This window comes from Phoenix dactylifera, chromosome 1 (assembly GCF_051530095.1).
Source record: "Phoenix dactylifera cultivar Ajwa chromosome 1, Ajwa_hap1_PhDact_Kaust_v1.1, whole genome shotgun sequence".
In the NCBI taxonomy this organism is placed as follows: Eukaryota; Viridiplantae; Streptophyta; class Magnoliopsida; order Arecales; family Arecaceae; genus Phoenix; species Phoenix dactylifera.
In genome coordinates, this window is record NC_143190.1 from 38,849,640 (window position 1) to 38,863,041 (window position 13,402).

At 41.3% G+C, this 13,402-nt stretch overlaps 1 protein-coding gene and 1 long non-coding RNA gene across 4 annotated transcripts; one reads left to right on the top strand and one right to left on the bottom strand.

Annotated features, from left to right (window-relative positions):
* Positions 1-783: 783 nt before the first annotated feature.
* On the bottom strand, positions 784-1,977 carry LOC149768631 (uncharacterized). Its single transcript, XR_016413331.1, has 2 exons — positions 1,327-1,977; positions 784-1,244 (listed from the first exon to the last, which is right to left on the bottom strand). It is a non-coding gene; the product is annotated as an uncharacterized LOC149768631 (long non-coding RNA).
* A 4,123-nt stretch (positions 1,978-6,100) lies between these two features.
* LOC103697754 (cysteine-rich receptor-like protein kinase 10) lies at positions 6,101-13,345 on the top strand. Of its 3 annotated transcripts, XM_089930911.1 has the most exons (8): positions 8,227-9,258; positions 9,488-9,610; positions 9,703-9,833; positions 9,940-10,150; positions 10,737-10,974; positions 11,114-11,264; positions 11,362-11,660; positions 13,227-13,345. In XM_089930911.1, the coding sequence occupies exons 1-7, from the start codon at positions 8,454-8,456 to the stop codon at positions 11,656-11,658; spliced, it is 1,956 nt and encodes a 651-aa protein (XP_089787037.1). In that variant the 5' UTR covers positions 8,227-8,453; the 3' UTR covers positions 11,659-11,660; positions 13,227-13,345. The 3 variants fall into 3 exon arrangements, with proteins under 3 accessions (XP_089787040.1, XP_089787037.1, XP_089787036.1); XM_089930914.1 differs by lacking the exons at positions 8,227-9,258; positions 13,227-13,345 and adding an exon at positions 6,101-6,235 and having other exon boundaries at positions 11,362-11,995; XM_089930910.1 differs by lacking the exon at positions 13,227-13,345 and having other exon boundaries at positions 11,362-11,995.
* The last annotated feature ends 57 nt before the right edge of the window (positions 13,346-13,402 follow it).

Here is a 13,402-nt window from a genome sequence, read left to right on the forward strand (position 1 = left end):
GTGAAGTGCCCGAGGACGAGAGAGATTTGGAGTAGATCACCGGTCCCCTTGCCCCAGCCAGTGGAGCCGGCACAGGACCTGATTCTTTTATTGAGAGTATCCATGCGAAGCCCTAGATCTTGGGAGGAGGGCATTTTCAGAGCATACCTGGCTTACCATATTTGGTTGGACAGGAATGCTGGCATTTTTGAGGGTAGGAGGATGTTACCAAGAATGGTGGTTAATAGAGCTATATTACAGTCTGGAGAGGTTACTGCAGGCTCTGCGTTACTCACTGTTGAGATGGCTAGGGACATCTGGGGCATTTTATCCGCTGTCACAGCGCCCAGGTTTGCCCTCGTTTCTTGGATGCCCCCTCCCCTTGGTCATCTCAAAGTGAATTTCAACGGGAGCATGTTGAGGGATGGTGTATCTGGAGGGATTGGATTTGTAATCAGAGACTCTTGGGCAAGTTGGTGGCAGCAGGGGGTCAGCGCACAACGGGACTTATAGTTCTTGGGGTAGAGCTTCGAGCTGCATGGGAAGGGTTGTCATTTGCGAGGAGAGTCCTCAATGCCGAGTGGGTGCTTCTTGAAGGAGATTCCTCTGTGGAGGTTGACTGGATCCGAGGTATGGATAGATATGGGATGGCCATCCCCTCATTAGAGAGACTCGACGACTGGCTCAGGAGTTGGGTGGCTTACAGGCAGCACACGTATTTCGAAAAGCGAATAGGACAGCAGACTAGGTCGTCTGCTTCGTCGCCTGGCACTCCGGAGAGTTTCTTTGGACATTTATAGGAAATATTCCTTCTACTTTGTACTCTTTACTTTCTCATAATCTGGCAGGATATACTCATTTTAGAGCTATATAATTTGCTGCTTTGACCCAAAAAAACCTCTTCTTTACCACAACCATGAATCTCCTTTGCTAACCTCTTATCACACACCGACCCAAAAGCACAGATAACACTTCTCGTTGTCATCAACTCCGGCTCAAATGAAATATCATGCATTATTAAGAACAATATCAACTCTTCAAAACGCTCCCCATTCTCAAGATACCCAAAAATCATGCCATTCCACAAGATGCAATCCTTCATTGGCATTTCGTCAAACACTTTCCGAGCACAGTGAACTTCACCGCACCTTCTACACATCGCGACCGGAGAATTCCAAACATCTGTTTCCAACCCGAAACCTAATCTAATCACATGAGCATGGATCTCTCTCTTCCTCATCAAATCCAGGACACCGCTGCAAGACCTGAGGACGCACGGAAAAGTATATGGACACCGCTGCAAGACCTGAGGACGCACGGAAAAGTATATGGACACCGCTGCAAGACCTGAGGACGCACGGAAAAGTATATATGTCCAACCTGATATCGTTGCCGGCCCACAGCATCCGTTGGTACAAATCCAGGGCATCATCCAAGAAACCATTTTCCCCATACCCGCCGACCATCACGTTCCGAGAGAAGACGTCCCAGTCGACCATTTTGCCGAACACCGGCATTTCCGAGACGGACGCTTGGGTGGGCGTTGAAGGAGAAGATGTAGGAGATTGAGGAAACGCTAGCGGGTGGCGGCGCACCGCAGTGACAGGCTCGGCATCCGCCTTCACCGGCGGCGGAGGGTTGGGGCTAGCGCTTTCGCCGCCCAATTTTATCTCCAGCGCCGCTCTTCTTCGAGTTCCCCATCGGGCGAGTTCTCCACCTTCCGGTTATTAGCAGGCTGAACAGCACCGGCACCGGAGACAGCGGCGGTGGAGGGCGACGGGGCGGCAGCAACGCAGAAGGGATGATTCCGATTAAAAGACAGGGAAGCTTGGACGCTAATGGCGGCGGCGGAGGTGCGAACCGAAACGTACCTTGTTAAGGGAAAGGTTAATATGGCCCGGGCTGTTCTGACTCTCACAGATCTAGCAGGACTGATCCAGTTGTTTCCAAATTGTACCTTGTTAAGGGAAAAAAAATACACCTCAATAATCCCTATAGACAGAGAATTGAAATATAAGATATAGAAAATTACCAATTTTTGCCAACAACTGCCAGGATAGACTAATTGAACATTACAAGCGGTGTATTGATACGTATGATGATTTATCCTTCAGGCTTGTAACAATTCAATATCTCACCCAAAATGACTAGCTGAAAAGTATTATTTGGATTCCTTGATTCTGTATAAATACCTAAAATCTACGCAGTGAATAACCGATGTAGAACTAAACATATATCTGCATGGGTCCTCACATACTTTCCCCGTTTAAGCCCAAACATCCTCGTCAAGCTAAGAGTTCAAATCTATTCAAATCTAATCACAAGCACCATGATCGGCCCATGGTCAGCTCCAATGAATCCGCCCTGCAGTATCTCCTAGTTCACATAAGTTATGGGTAAGGCTGCAAATGGGTTGGGTTGACTCGTGACCTGACTCGACCCGACCTGGTTAGATCTAACCCGGACCTCAATTGGAGGACCCGCGGGGCTGGGTCGGATCCTAAAATTGGACCCGTTCTATTTTCAGATCGGGTCTGGGTTTACTACATTCAGACCCGACCTAACCCGAGTGACCCGTATATTGATTTTGTCGCAAAAAAATCCTAAGCAAAAGATTTTAATATTTTAAGAGGAAGAATTAGAGGCTTAGGGTAACCACCTGCAATGAAATAATAGTGGTTGGCTCTTATTACAAGATTACTTATAGCACCTAAAAGTGCACATACTATCTTATATCTTTATATCTTTATGCATGACACTGCCATCTTGCATGAGCATGGTTTTGTTTGTCTTGGACTCTTGTTGCTCCAAGGTTTGCTCTGTTGGACCATTGGCCTTTGGCTTGTGTATGAGAGAAGTCTATTACTGTCCTAGATGGCTCATGGCTTTAAGGGGTACCCTCCTATCTTTCTCTGCCTCAGCTACATTTTTTTCTTATTCTTTTCTATTTTTCTCTTGTTTCTTATTAGTTTCCAACTGTGATTTGCCCTGTTGGGAAGTACACACAATGTGACTTTAGTTATTTTTTTTTTGTTTTGTTTTCGGTTTTTGGAGCAAATGAATGACTCGCTGAACAATTGACCCCTGTGACCCTATCACCTGTTACTCAGGAGAATAGGTTATTCCACAGGAATCCGGAAGGGACTTTCTTGGTGTGGTCTTTTTTGGTGTTCGTCGCACTCGCCTGCCGAAGTTGGAACGATGATCAGATAGGAAATGCTAGATTGAAGGACGAGTTTTTTGTCTCGTGTGTTGTGAACAGGGAGATAAGCGCAGTCTGGGCTGACTGGGGTGGCAAAAAAAAGGGATTGAGGATTGAGTGATGAATTGGAACCGAACAAGCGGATCCAAACTAGACCCAAATTTTTTGGATTGGGAACGAGTTATATATGGACCCGACCCGACCCGACCCGATCCAAATGACCCGTTAGGTCTGCTGTGGATCCGATCGGACCCGACTCGATCTTCAACCGGGTCGGATCTAGGTCCAAAATTAAGATTCAAACAAGAAACCGGGTCGGGTCGGAGTCACTCAGGACCCGACTCGACCCGACCTATTAGCAACCTTAGTTATGGGCTGGGTCTGCTCCGATACCATTTATAACAATCTAAGACCTCACCCAAAATGGCTAGCCGGGAGGTATTATTTAGGTTTCTTAACTCGGTATAAATATCCAAGATCTACCTAATGAATAACCGATGTTGGATTAAACACGCGCCCGTACGGGTCCTTGCAAGGCTCTTCATTTATTTTTTTGGATCTAGAAACATAATTTTAACTTGTTTGCTCTCATTTTGAGTTAGGAAATACTAGTACCAAATCAAAATAGTTACTGTTACGGTGATAACTGTAGCTATGGTGGTGTTGCTGAGCATCTTAGGCTGAGCTCCCACATAGAGCGCTCCAGGGAGAGTTCCCATGACGAGCACTTTAGGTTGAGCTTCCATGCTGACTACTCCAAGCCGAGCTCCCATACCGAGCACTTCAGGCCGAGCTCCCAAGCCGATCACTTTAGGTCAAGCACTCCAGGTGGACCTCTCAAGTCGAGCACTTCAGGCCAAGCTCCCATATCGAGCACTTCAGGCTAAGCTCCCATGTCGAGCACTCTAGGCCAAACTTCCATGCCAAGCTCCCATGCTGAGCACTCCAAGCCGAGCACTTTAGGTGAGGCACTCAAGACCTAACGATCTCGGAAGATTACTCTACTATGATGCTTTTTATTCTCTTGTTATTTCTTGTTGTTATTCCAAAGCCCTACCTGACTTAAGCATTGGAGGAGGCCCGACTGGAGCCATCTGGTGAGCCTCTCTATTCTCTTTATGTTCAGATTCATGACTCTCCATGGAAAATTAGTGCTCTATCTTCCACCATCGTGGATTGAGCAGATTGATCTATGTCCTCCATGCCTCCAAATGAGCAGACCATGGTCGGGCAGGATTTGGGCATCAACACCACTCTCAAAGCACAGCCTACCACAATTGAAAGGATTAAGTCATCTTAGAAAGAAGATTCAAAATGGCGGACGATTAGAGAAGCTGTAAAGGCTACTGCCCAATCGAAACTTCATATTCGTATGGATGGTTCTTTAATGGATCAATGGTAGGTTGTATGTTCCTGAGTTTCAAAATTGAAGAAAGAAATTCTAGAAGAGGCTCACAATTCAATTCTCAGAAGGCACTATTATGTATAGAGATTTAAGAAATTTTTTTTGGTGGACTAGCATGAAGAAAGATATTGCTCAATATGCCACACAGTGTTTAGTATATCAACAAGTAAAAGTAGAGCACCAGAAACTTGCTAGACCACTTTAGTCTCTCCTCATCCCTCAATAGAAATGGGAACATATTACCATGGACTTTGTGACTGGCTTGCTAAAAATCTCATGAGGTAATGACACAGTGTAGGTGATTCTTGATCAACTAAGTTTGCACATTTCTTACCATTTAGAGTTGGTTTCTTCTTAGAGAAATTGGTAGATCTATATATAGAATAGATCGTGAGGCTGGACGTGGTTTCAGTTACCATTGTGTTAGATAGAGGCATTAGGTCTGTATCACAGTTTTAGAAGGGCCTTCATAAAGCCCTTGGAACCAAATTGAGTTTTAGTACAACCTTCCACCCCCAAATTGATGGACAGTTGGAAAAGACCATTCAAATTTTAGAAGATATATTAAGATCTTGCATCATGGATTTAGGAGGTGCATGGTCTAGCCACTTGTCACTCATAGAGTTTGCATTCAACAATAGTTATCAAGTAAGTACTAAGTTGCTCCTTTTGAGGCATTCTGTGGTCGAAAGTGCATGCCTTCTATTTATTGGGATGATATAGGCGAGAGAAAATTATTAGGTCTAGAGATAATGCAACAAATGATGGATAAAGTGCAAGTGATTAGAAACAGCTTCACACAACTCAAAGTAGACAAAAGAGTTGTGCTGATAATAGATGGAGAGAGCTAGAATTTCAAGTTAGTGATCATATTTTCTTAAGAGTATCTTCCACTAAAAGTGTAATGAGATTCGAGATTCGTGGCAAACTGAGTTATAGGTATGTTCGGCTGTTTGAGATCTTGGACAAAATAGGAGAGGTGGCATATCGAATGGCTTTACCACCAGCCTTATCTAATATGCATGACATATTCCTTATGTCGATGTTGAGAAAATATGCTTCAGATCCAAGTCATGTGGTGGAATATGAGCCGTTATATCTTCATGAGGATTTGACCTACAAGAAAGTGTCCATTATAGATTGTGGATATGAAGGATCAAGTGTTGTGGCATCACACTATTCCTTATATAAAAGTACAATGGAACAATCATACTAAAAAAGAGGCTACTTAAAAGCTTGAAGAGAGAGAAAGGCTAAGCACCTCAACTTTTTGAAACTTCAGATATATTAATTTCAAGGACAAAATTATTTGAAGGGGAGAAAATACACGGGCTTGATCCGTTGGACCAGCTCGCATACATAATGAGCCTGCAAGCCAAACATGAGTTGGGAAAACACACACGACTCACACGTGAGATGGAGGAAGAGGACTCTTGGTAGGAGTCTGTCATCTTCCCTAATTCCATCAAGTGGAGGACTTCTCACCGCCGTATTTTCTTTTCTGGACTTTGAGTTTGTCTATAAAGGAGATCCCTCACCTCCTCTCTAGCATTCGCCATTGAAGTCCCTAGATTTTGAGCTCTTTCCATGGAGGGATTACTTGGGGGTTTTTTCTATCGATCCGGCCATGAGAGTTCGTCGGAGGTGAGGTATGGCTGCTAAACCTCCCTCTCTTCCTTTCTCCGGTTCTTGGGTCGTCGCCACTCCTTTGATTTAAATCGGTGAGTCATCGGATTGGTGATGAATGGCCATGGTCGACATTGTTGCTGCCGCAATCTTTGTTGGAGTTCAGCTTCCTAGCCAACACCATCGTGACACTAAGCGTTGTCATAGCCTATCACAGTCGTGTTTTGGTTTTCCCTTGTTTTCCCTGTTTAGATTCCATTCTCTTATTATTCTCCAACGTCGACCACCGCTCGCCGCTGTCCCTTGCCTTGAGACACCACCATGGGTCGTCATCTATGGCCACTACAGTTGCCTGAGATAGCCCCTTCCTTTATTTTGAGGAGAGAGAGAGAGCCTTCATGGTTCTCTTGTGCGTCTCTATCTCCTCCCTCTTTCTCTTTCTCTTTCTCTTTCTCTTTCTCTCTAATTAATTTAAGAAAAAATAGTGGAAGGGACTTGGTGGATTGTCCTAGATCTTTAGTGAGTAGTGGACTAGTAGAGAGTTCTAGATTGTCAATTATCATTTAGTAATTTTGTATGTTTGAATTTGCTTCTATAGGAGAACAATCGTTTGGAAAGATGATACTAAATTGTACACCTCAATTCGTAGACCATAGGTGGGCTGATGTCTATTGTGCCTGAGTTGTCAGCGTAGAGGTAATAAACTTTGTACACTCACATGCATGCTTATAAATATTTTGTGTGCACATATAATATATATATATATATATATATATATATATATATATATATATATATATATATATATATATATATATATATATGATACACTAATGATTAAGATAAGTAAGATGTAAAAATTTTCTATGGTGGTTTTCTATATTAAATTATATTTTGATCAAATATGCTTATGATTGATAAAATATTGGATGCATATATCGGTATAATTGACATTTACATATATAGACTAATCGATGTGATGTTTTGGACAAACTACATTACATAGATTGCCCGAGCAAGAAATGTGATATTTATCGATTGCCTCATCACGGGTTTGAAACATAATCGTGGTTAGTCTAAAGTCGGAAATAAAAAAATTGATATATATATGGGAACTTGATTGAACAAATATAGACTCTGGGCTAATTTTGTTATTATCGATTATCTTATTATAGGCTAGAAATGTGACATTATCAATTGCTCCGTCATGGGCAAAAAATATAACACCTATAGATTGTCCCAACACGGGCAAAAAACGTAACTAAGATTTGGTCCAAAATTTAAAAAATAATTGATATTGGATCCGAATTGGATTAAAAGAATTGAATGATAAGCTACTTGAATAACTGATGAAGACTTATTATATATTGTATGATGTATTGCTTTCGAGTGGATGTTTATTATTGATATTTAATTGCATATATGCATACCGTTTATTTACAACATTGTTGATAGTCAGATCATGATTTCATGATATTCGTGCTTATTTCGGTAATGATTTGCTCGTTATCTTTAAATTTATATTATTATGATGGTGTGGGTATGTATAAGGATTTTTACTAGGCTACATAGCTTATATCCCTCTCCGTAACATCATTTTTTAGAGTTAGGAGATGCGTAGTCTCGATTAGGTTAGGTAAAAAGAGCGAGCGACGGAGTAATTAGTTAGCTAATTAATTTTCTTATATCCAATAAATATTTAAATTTTTACAATTGAATAATTTTATTATTTGATGATGGTAAATTTCATTTAGTTGGATTGTTATAACTAAACTTTATAATTAATTAAATATTTTTAATATTATTAAAATTTTGTTCATTTAATAGGGCTTGCTAAAACATCAGATTCATATGTTCGTGTCATGTAGCCGGCTTAGACGTTGGATTTGGGGAACGACACAGTTCCACAGCCATTAATTCTTTTCAAAGCAAACAAAAAAATAGAAAACAAAAACAAAAACTCAGCACCAGTCTTCGCTGCAGGGGCTTCTACCACGACCGTTGGCCTGGCCGGCCGCGAAATGAACCTGTGTACGATGACCAACGTAATCCCCATGGCTCTTTCCTGAATAAAAGAAATTACAAAAGTCAACATGCTGCCAAGAACAGTCACCGCTCCTACTCCCAAAAATCCGTGGTTTTCTTCTCCTCCGTGCTCTCCACCCGCGCCTCGAACCAGAAATTTTGCAAACAACGTCTCCATTCCCACTCTATCCTTCCTCTTCCCAGAACACCCCCATCATGGCATCCATCTTGTCTCTATTCCCTCTGCTAATCCTCCATATTCTGCTTCTAGTTCCGACCAGAACTTATTCCCAGCGCGGCCCCCTCATTTACTACTGCGTCGGCGACACCAACTACACCGTCCCCAGCACCTTCTCCTCCAACCTCGACCTCCTCCTCTCCTACCTCATCTCCTCCCCCCTCGACTTCGGCTACTTTTCCAACACCACCGCCGGCGCCGCCTCCTCAGACCCCGCCTACGGCCTTGCCCAGTGCCGACCCGACGTCTCCGCCTCCGACTGTTCCGCCTGCCTCAACCGCTCCGCCTCCATCACCGTCACCTCCTGCCCCCATAAGACCGCCGCCATACGCTTGGATCTCTGCGTCCTCCGTTACTCCGACCATCGCTTCTTCGGCCAGCTCGAAGACGAAGCGAGCAGTAAAGTTGTCAATCCCAATAACGCGTCGGATCCAGCGGTGTTCTATCGGCAGATGAGGGATCTGATGGTCGAGCTCGCGTCGCAGGCGGCAGCGATGGAGTCGAAGTTCGCGGTGGGGATCACGAATTCCTCCGATTATGGGCATATATACGGGATGGCACATTGTACCCGTGATCTATCGGAGGCGGATTGCTCCACTTGTCTCGATAAGGCGGTCGGTTTTCTGCCTGCCTGTTGCTATGGGCGTATGGGGGGACAGTCCTTGAAAGTGAGTTGTGCCGTGAGGTTTGAGATCTATCCCTTTTTCTCCCAGTCGTTGCTCCCTCCGCCGCCGCCGGGATCGAGTTCTCCGCCGGCCCGTGGCAATGTTACTGACACAACCGGTGATGTTAAGCAGAGTTCTCCCCTTGATGTAGAATGCCTCCCTCAAGAATGATTTAGTTAAACAGAACGCTGATTTCTGAGAAGGAAATTATATAGTATCTAAACAATAAGCAATTTAAGTTATTGGTTTTTAATGTGTATGGTAGGAAATTTGCAGTTTAATTTGGCCTTGGTTACATCTTCATTCCTAAATGATGTGTCTAATTACTAAATTTTCTTTTGGTGCAGGGAGAAGTAATAACGTTACAAAAGTAGCTCTAATTGTTGCCATCCCTGTCGTTGCTGCACTGGTGGTCCTCTTTGCCATCTGTATGTGCTTCCGAAGAAGAAAAGCGTTGAGAAGAGTACTCCGTAAGTTTTCCTTGCTGCATTGTTGTTTTAAGAAATGCATTTCAAGACAAATGGGCTGGTTTTTTATGTAGTTAAGCTTGTTTTGTGAGCAGTTGGTGGAGATGAGCAAGAGTTCACAAGTTCAGAATTATTATTATTTGATTTGGGTACCCTTAGATCTGCCACAAATAATTTCTCAGATGCAAATAAGCTTGGAGAAGGTGGGTTTGGGCCAGTTTACAAGGTAATTATCTAGACTAAAGTCTTCAATGTCGCCAATAGAATTGTGAACATTGTTATTGATTTGACGAACGGTAATTGCTTTCTCGTGTCTTTTAAATATCATATAGGGGACTCTACAGGATGGACAAGAAATAGCGGTGAAGAGGCTCTCAGGAACTTCACGGCAAGGACTAGTAGAGTTGAGAAATGAGGTTGGTTTGGTTGCCAAGCTTCAACATAGAAACCTTGTTAAGTTGTTGGGTTGTTGCCTTGAGGAAGAAGAGAGGTTACTTGTCTATGAGTACCTTCCAAATACTAGCCTTGACAAATTTTTATTCGGTACGCTTCATTTTCTACGTTCATATTTATCCTAAGCATTGCCATAATAGTTCCTTGGTTTTAAGCAGAGAGGAACATCATCAGTTTTGTTACGTAACCTGTTGTGATGACTCGTTCACCGAACTAAGCTGTAAATATTTCTTCAGCCTATTACAATAGTTGATACATGTTGTTGCTCTTTGTCGTCACCTTGTAGTCTTTTATTCACTCCAATTTAGGTTTGCATTACCTTGAACATACTTCTGTACTCTGGATTTCTGTTTCAGCTGTTATCTGGCTTTCCATGTATGGTTAGATGCCAATGCCATCATTTTGCATAACCTGATTTCTTATATTGCATCCATTTATTAAGATGACTCTATGCATGATGGCATCATTTTTGCATGCTACTGGTTTTTACTGTCTTCCATGTCATTTTTGGGTAAATATTTATGATATAACTGCTTTTTTGCGATTTAGGGTAGGCTATGCCACTCGTGATATAGCTGCTTAATGTTACTAACATCATGTTGATCCCAAAGCCTAAATGTACTTGTAATTCATTATGATATTAGTTTAATCTATCAAGTTTGCTTGGATGAAATAGACCCTATTGGACGAGAACAACTAGACTGGGGAAGGCGGTACAAAATTATTGAAGGGATTGGCCGCGGGCTTCTCTATCTTCATGAAGATTCTCGATTAAGGATCATTCATCGGGATCTAAAAGCAGGCAATATCTTGCTGGATGGGGACATGAACCCTAAAATTTCAGACTTCGGTCTTGCAAAGCTTTTTGGCCTAGATGAGACTCAAGGACGCACTAGTCGAATTGCTGGGACATAGTAAGTGCTTACTTTTTAAATTTTTCTTTTCTGAGTAATTAGTGGAAAGATGTCAAGTCCATTACTCTTCCGGTATCTAACTTGAATCATAAGTAAGTCCTCAGAAAAATCTAATAACTTCTCAATTTCTTTGTGGTAGTGGCTATATGGCACCAGAATATAGCTTCCGTGGCCTCTTCTCCACCAAATCAGATGTTTTTAGTTATGGCGTACTAGTTTTGGAGATTGTGACCGGCCAGAGGAACAGTGGATTCCAAGGATCTGGGAGTGCTCTAGACCTTCTTAGTTATGTAAGCGTTCAACCCCCATGCCCCCGAACAAACATAGGTGGATCTACTGTTTCGCATAAACTGTATTGATAACTCCTCTAAACCTAATTTTGAATAGGTATGGCAATACTGGAATGAAGGAATGGCATCACAGGTGATCGATCGGAGTCTAGATGATCATTATCAACTACGAGAAGTACTAAGGTGCATTCACATTGCGTTACTCTGCGTCCAGAAAGAGCCGGCAGAGAGACCCAGCATGGCAACAGTCATTCTCATGCTCAGTAGTTACTCTGTCCCTCTTCCAGCTCCATCAGCTCCTGCCTTCTTTGTAAGAAGTGGTACAAGTGGTGAGACAGAGGCGTTCGACAGGGATGTGAATGATGTTACAATCACTGAGATGGAACCACGATAGAGGTGTGAGATTAGTTGATAAAACTGCATATTAGAACATTAGTTGTTAATAATCTTTGTGAACAATACGGATACCAGTTTCTCTATCCACTATGTCGTATGATAAATATGGTATGTTCTGAATATGATCTAGAGGATGGCATGATATTGCAAGTCTGTGGGAACTTTATAGAGATGGCAGCTTGGAACTTAATTTGTTATCCACTGTAATGTAATAAATGGGGGACCATCCTTCTCCATTGAGAGTAATGTCTTACAATCATTGTACGGTTTGATGAGCAACTTAATGTTATCTGGACTATATTTGGATAAAACACCTGCTCATTATGTTCGAAAAATTGGGCCTATAAATATATAGGATCTAGATAATAGCATATAGACCATGTTTTCTTGTTGATTTGTCTAGACCCCATTGCCATAGCTAAACTTCCTACTATGTTACGTAACCCGCACATAGTTTTACTTTGTTTAACCTTGCATGCAGATCGAATTATAATTTGCAAAATCTAAATTTAACTAGGGTAGATTTATTATGTTGCTTGATTCATGATTTATACTTGTTTGGTGTCAGAAGATTTTGTGTGTTTTTTTTCTTTTCTTCTTTCGTTTCTTTTTTTGTTTGACAAAATGGATAGACCTACCACTCAAGGTAAAGAACTCATGGATGATGAATCTCTCAGCTCATATTTTGTTATTTATTTATTTATATTTAAAAATTTTGATTGTGATTGAAACCAACATACCAATATAATAAATTTAATGAAGTCGAACATTATTTGTCGTCTTAGTATAATTCATATAATTAGATTTTTTAATCACTTGCTGCCAATATTGGTCATCAGTCGGCCCATAGCATAAGACAAAGAGAGTCTTCCATTTAAAATTATTTATTTTTTATTTAAAAATTATGATTGTGATTGAAAGTTGAAACTGATATACTAATATAATAAATTTAATGAACTTAAATATTATTTATTATTTTAGTATAGTCCATACAATTGGACTTTTTCTCCGTAATTTGCCCACGAGACGGCCCCTACCATAAGGCATATATGAAGAGTCTTCCATTTAGAATTATGTTTGTTTATTTAAAAACTGTGATTGTCATTGAAACCGATATGCTAATATAATAAATTTAATAAACTTGGACATTATTAATTGTCTTAGTATAACCAATTTTGTTATATAAATTGCTCTCTGCAGGCCATAAGTAAATGGCCCTAGCATAAGCCAAGAAGAGTCTTTTTCAAGATTTATTGTTGGGATATCGGACTCCGTATCATCGTTTTTTTATTACGGTATCGGTATATGATATAATAAAAAATGATAAGATATATTAAGTATCAGTTTAGTAAGAGACTATATACTGATTTGATATTGTATAACATATTCCATATGATCCGATAACAATCGGTTTAATAAAATTTGATTTTTGATATAAAAATCCTTTTATGATTTCTTTTTATGGTTCCTTCCCTGCTCCGGTCTCCTCTATTCCATGTCTAGCGGAATAGTGGGTTATTTATCAATTTGGAATTTGTCAATAAATGGAATACGTTATGATTGCAGGCCGGTTGAGTCGTCAAAATAACCGAGGGAGGAAAGACAAATCCAAAGGCGGAGTCAGCCAAATCAAGCAGTGTATTTTTACTTCTTTAATCCGTTCCTCTTCCAAGCACTTCAGGGCCGGCTTTCTATGTTCGAAGTGGCACGATCGGCAAATCAGATGCACTCAAAGTGGTTTC

Excerpts from the sequence above, each read along its gene's own strand:
- LOC103697754 (XM_089930911.1), top strand. The coding sequence starts at position 8,454 with ATGGCATCCATCTTGTCTCTATTCCCTCTGCTAATCCTCCATATTCTG. Across the intron at positions 9,611-9,702 it reads AGCGTTGAGAAGAGTACTCC|TTGGTGGAGATGAGCAAGAG; the intron begins GTAAGTTTTCCT and ends TTTTGTGAGCAG. Across the intron at positions 11,265-11,361 it reads CTCTAGACCTTCTTAGTTAT|GTATGGCAATACTGGAATGA; the intron begins GTAAGCGTTCAA and ends AATTTTGAATAG.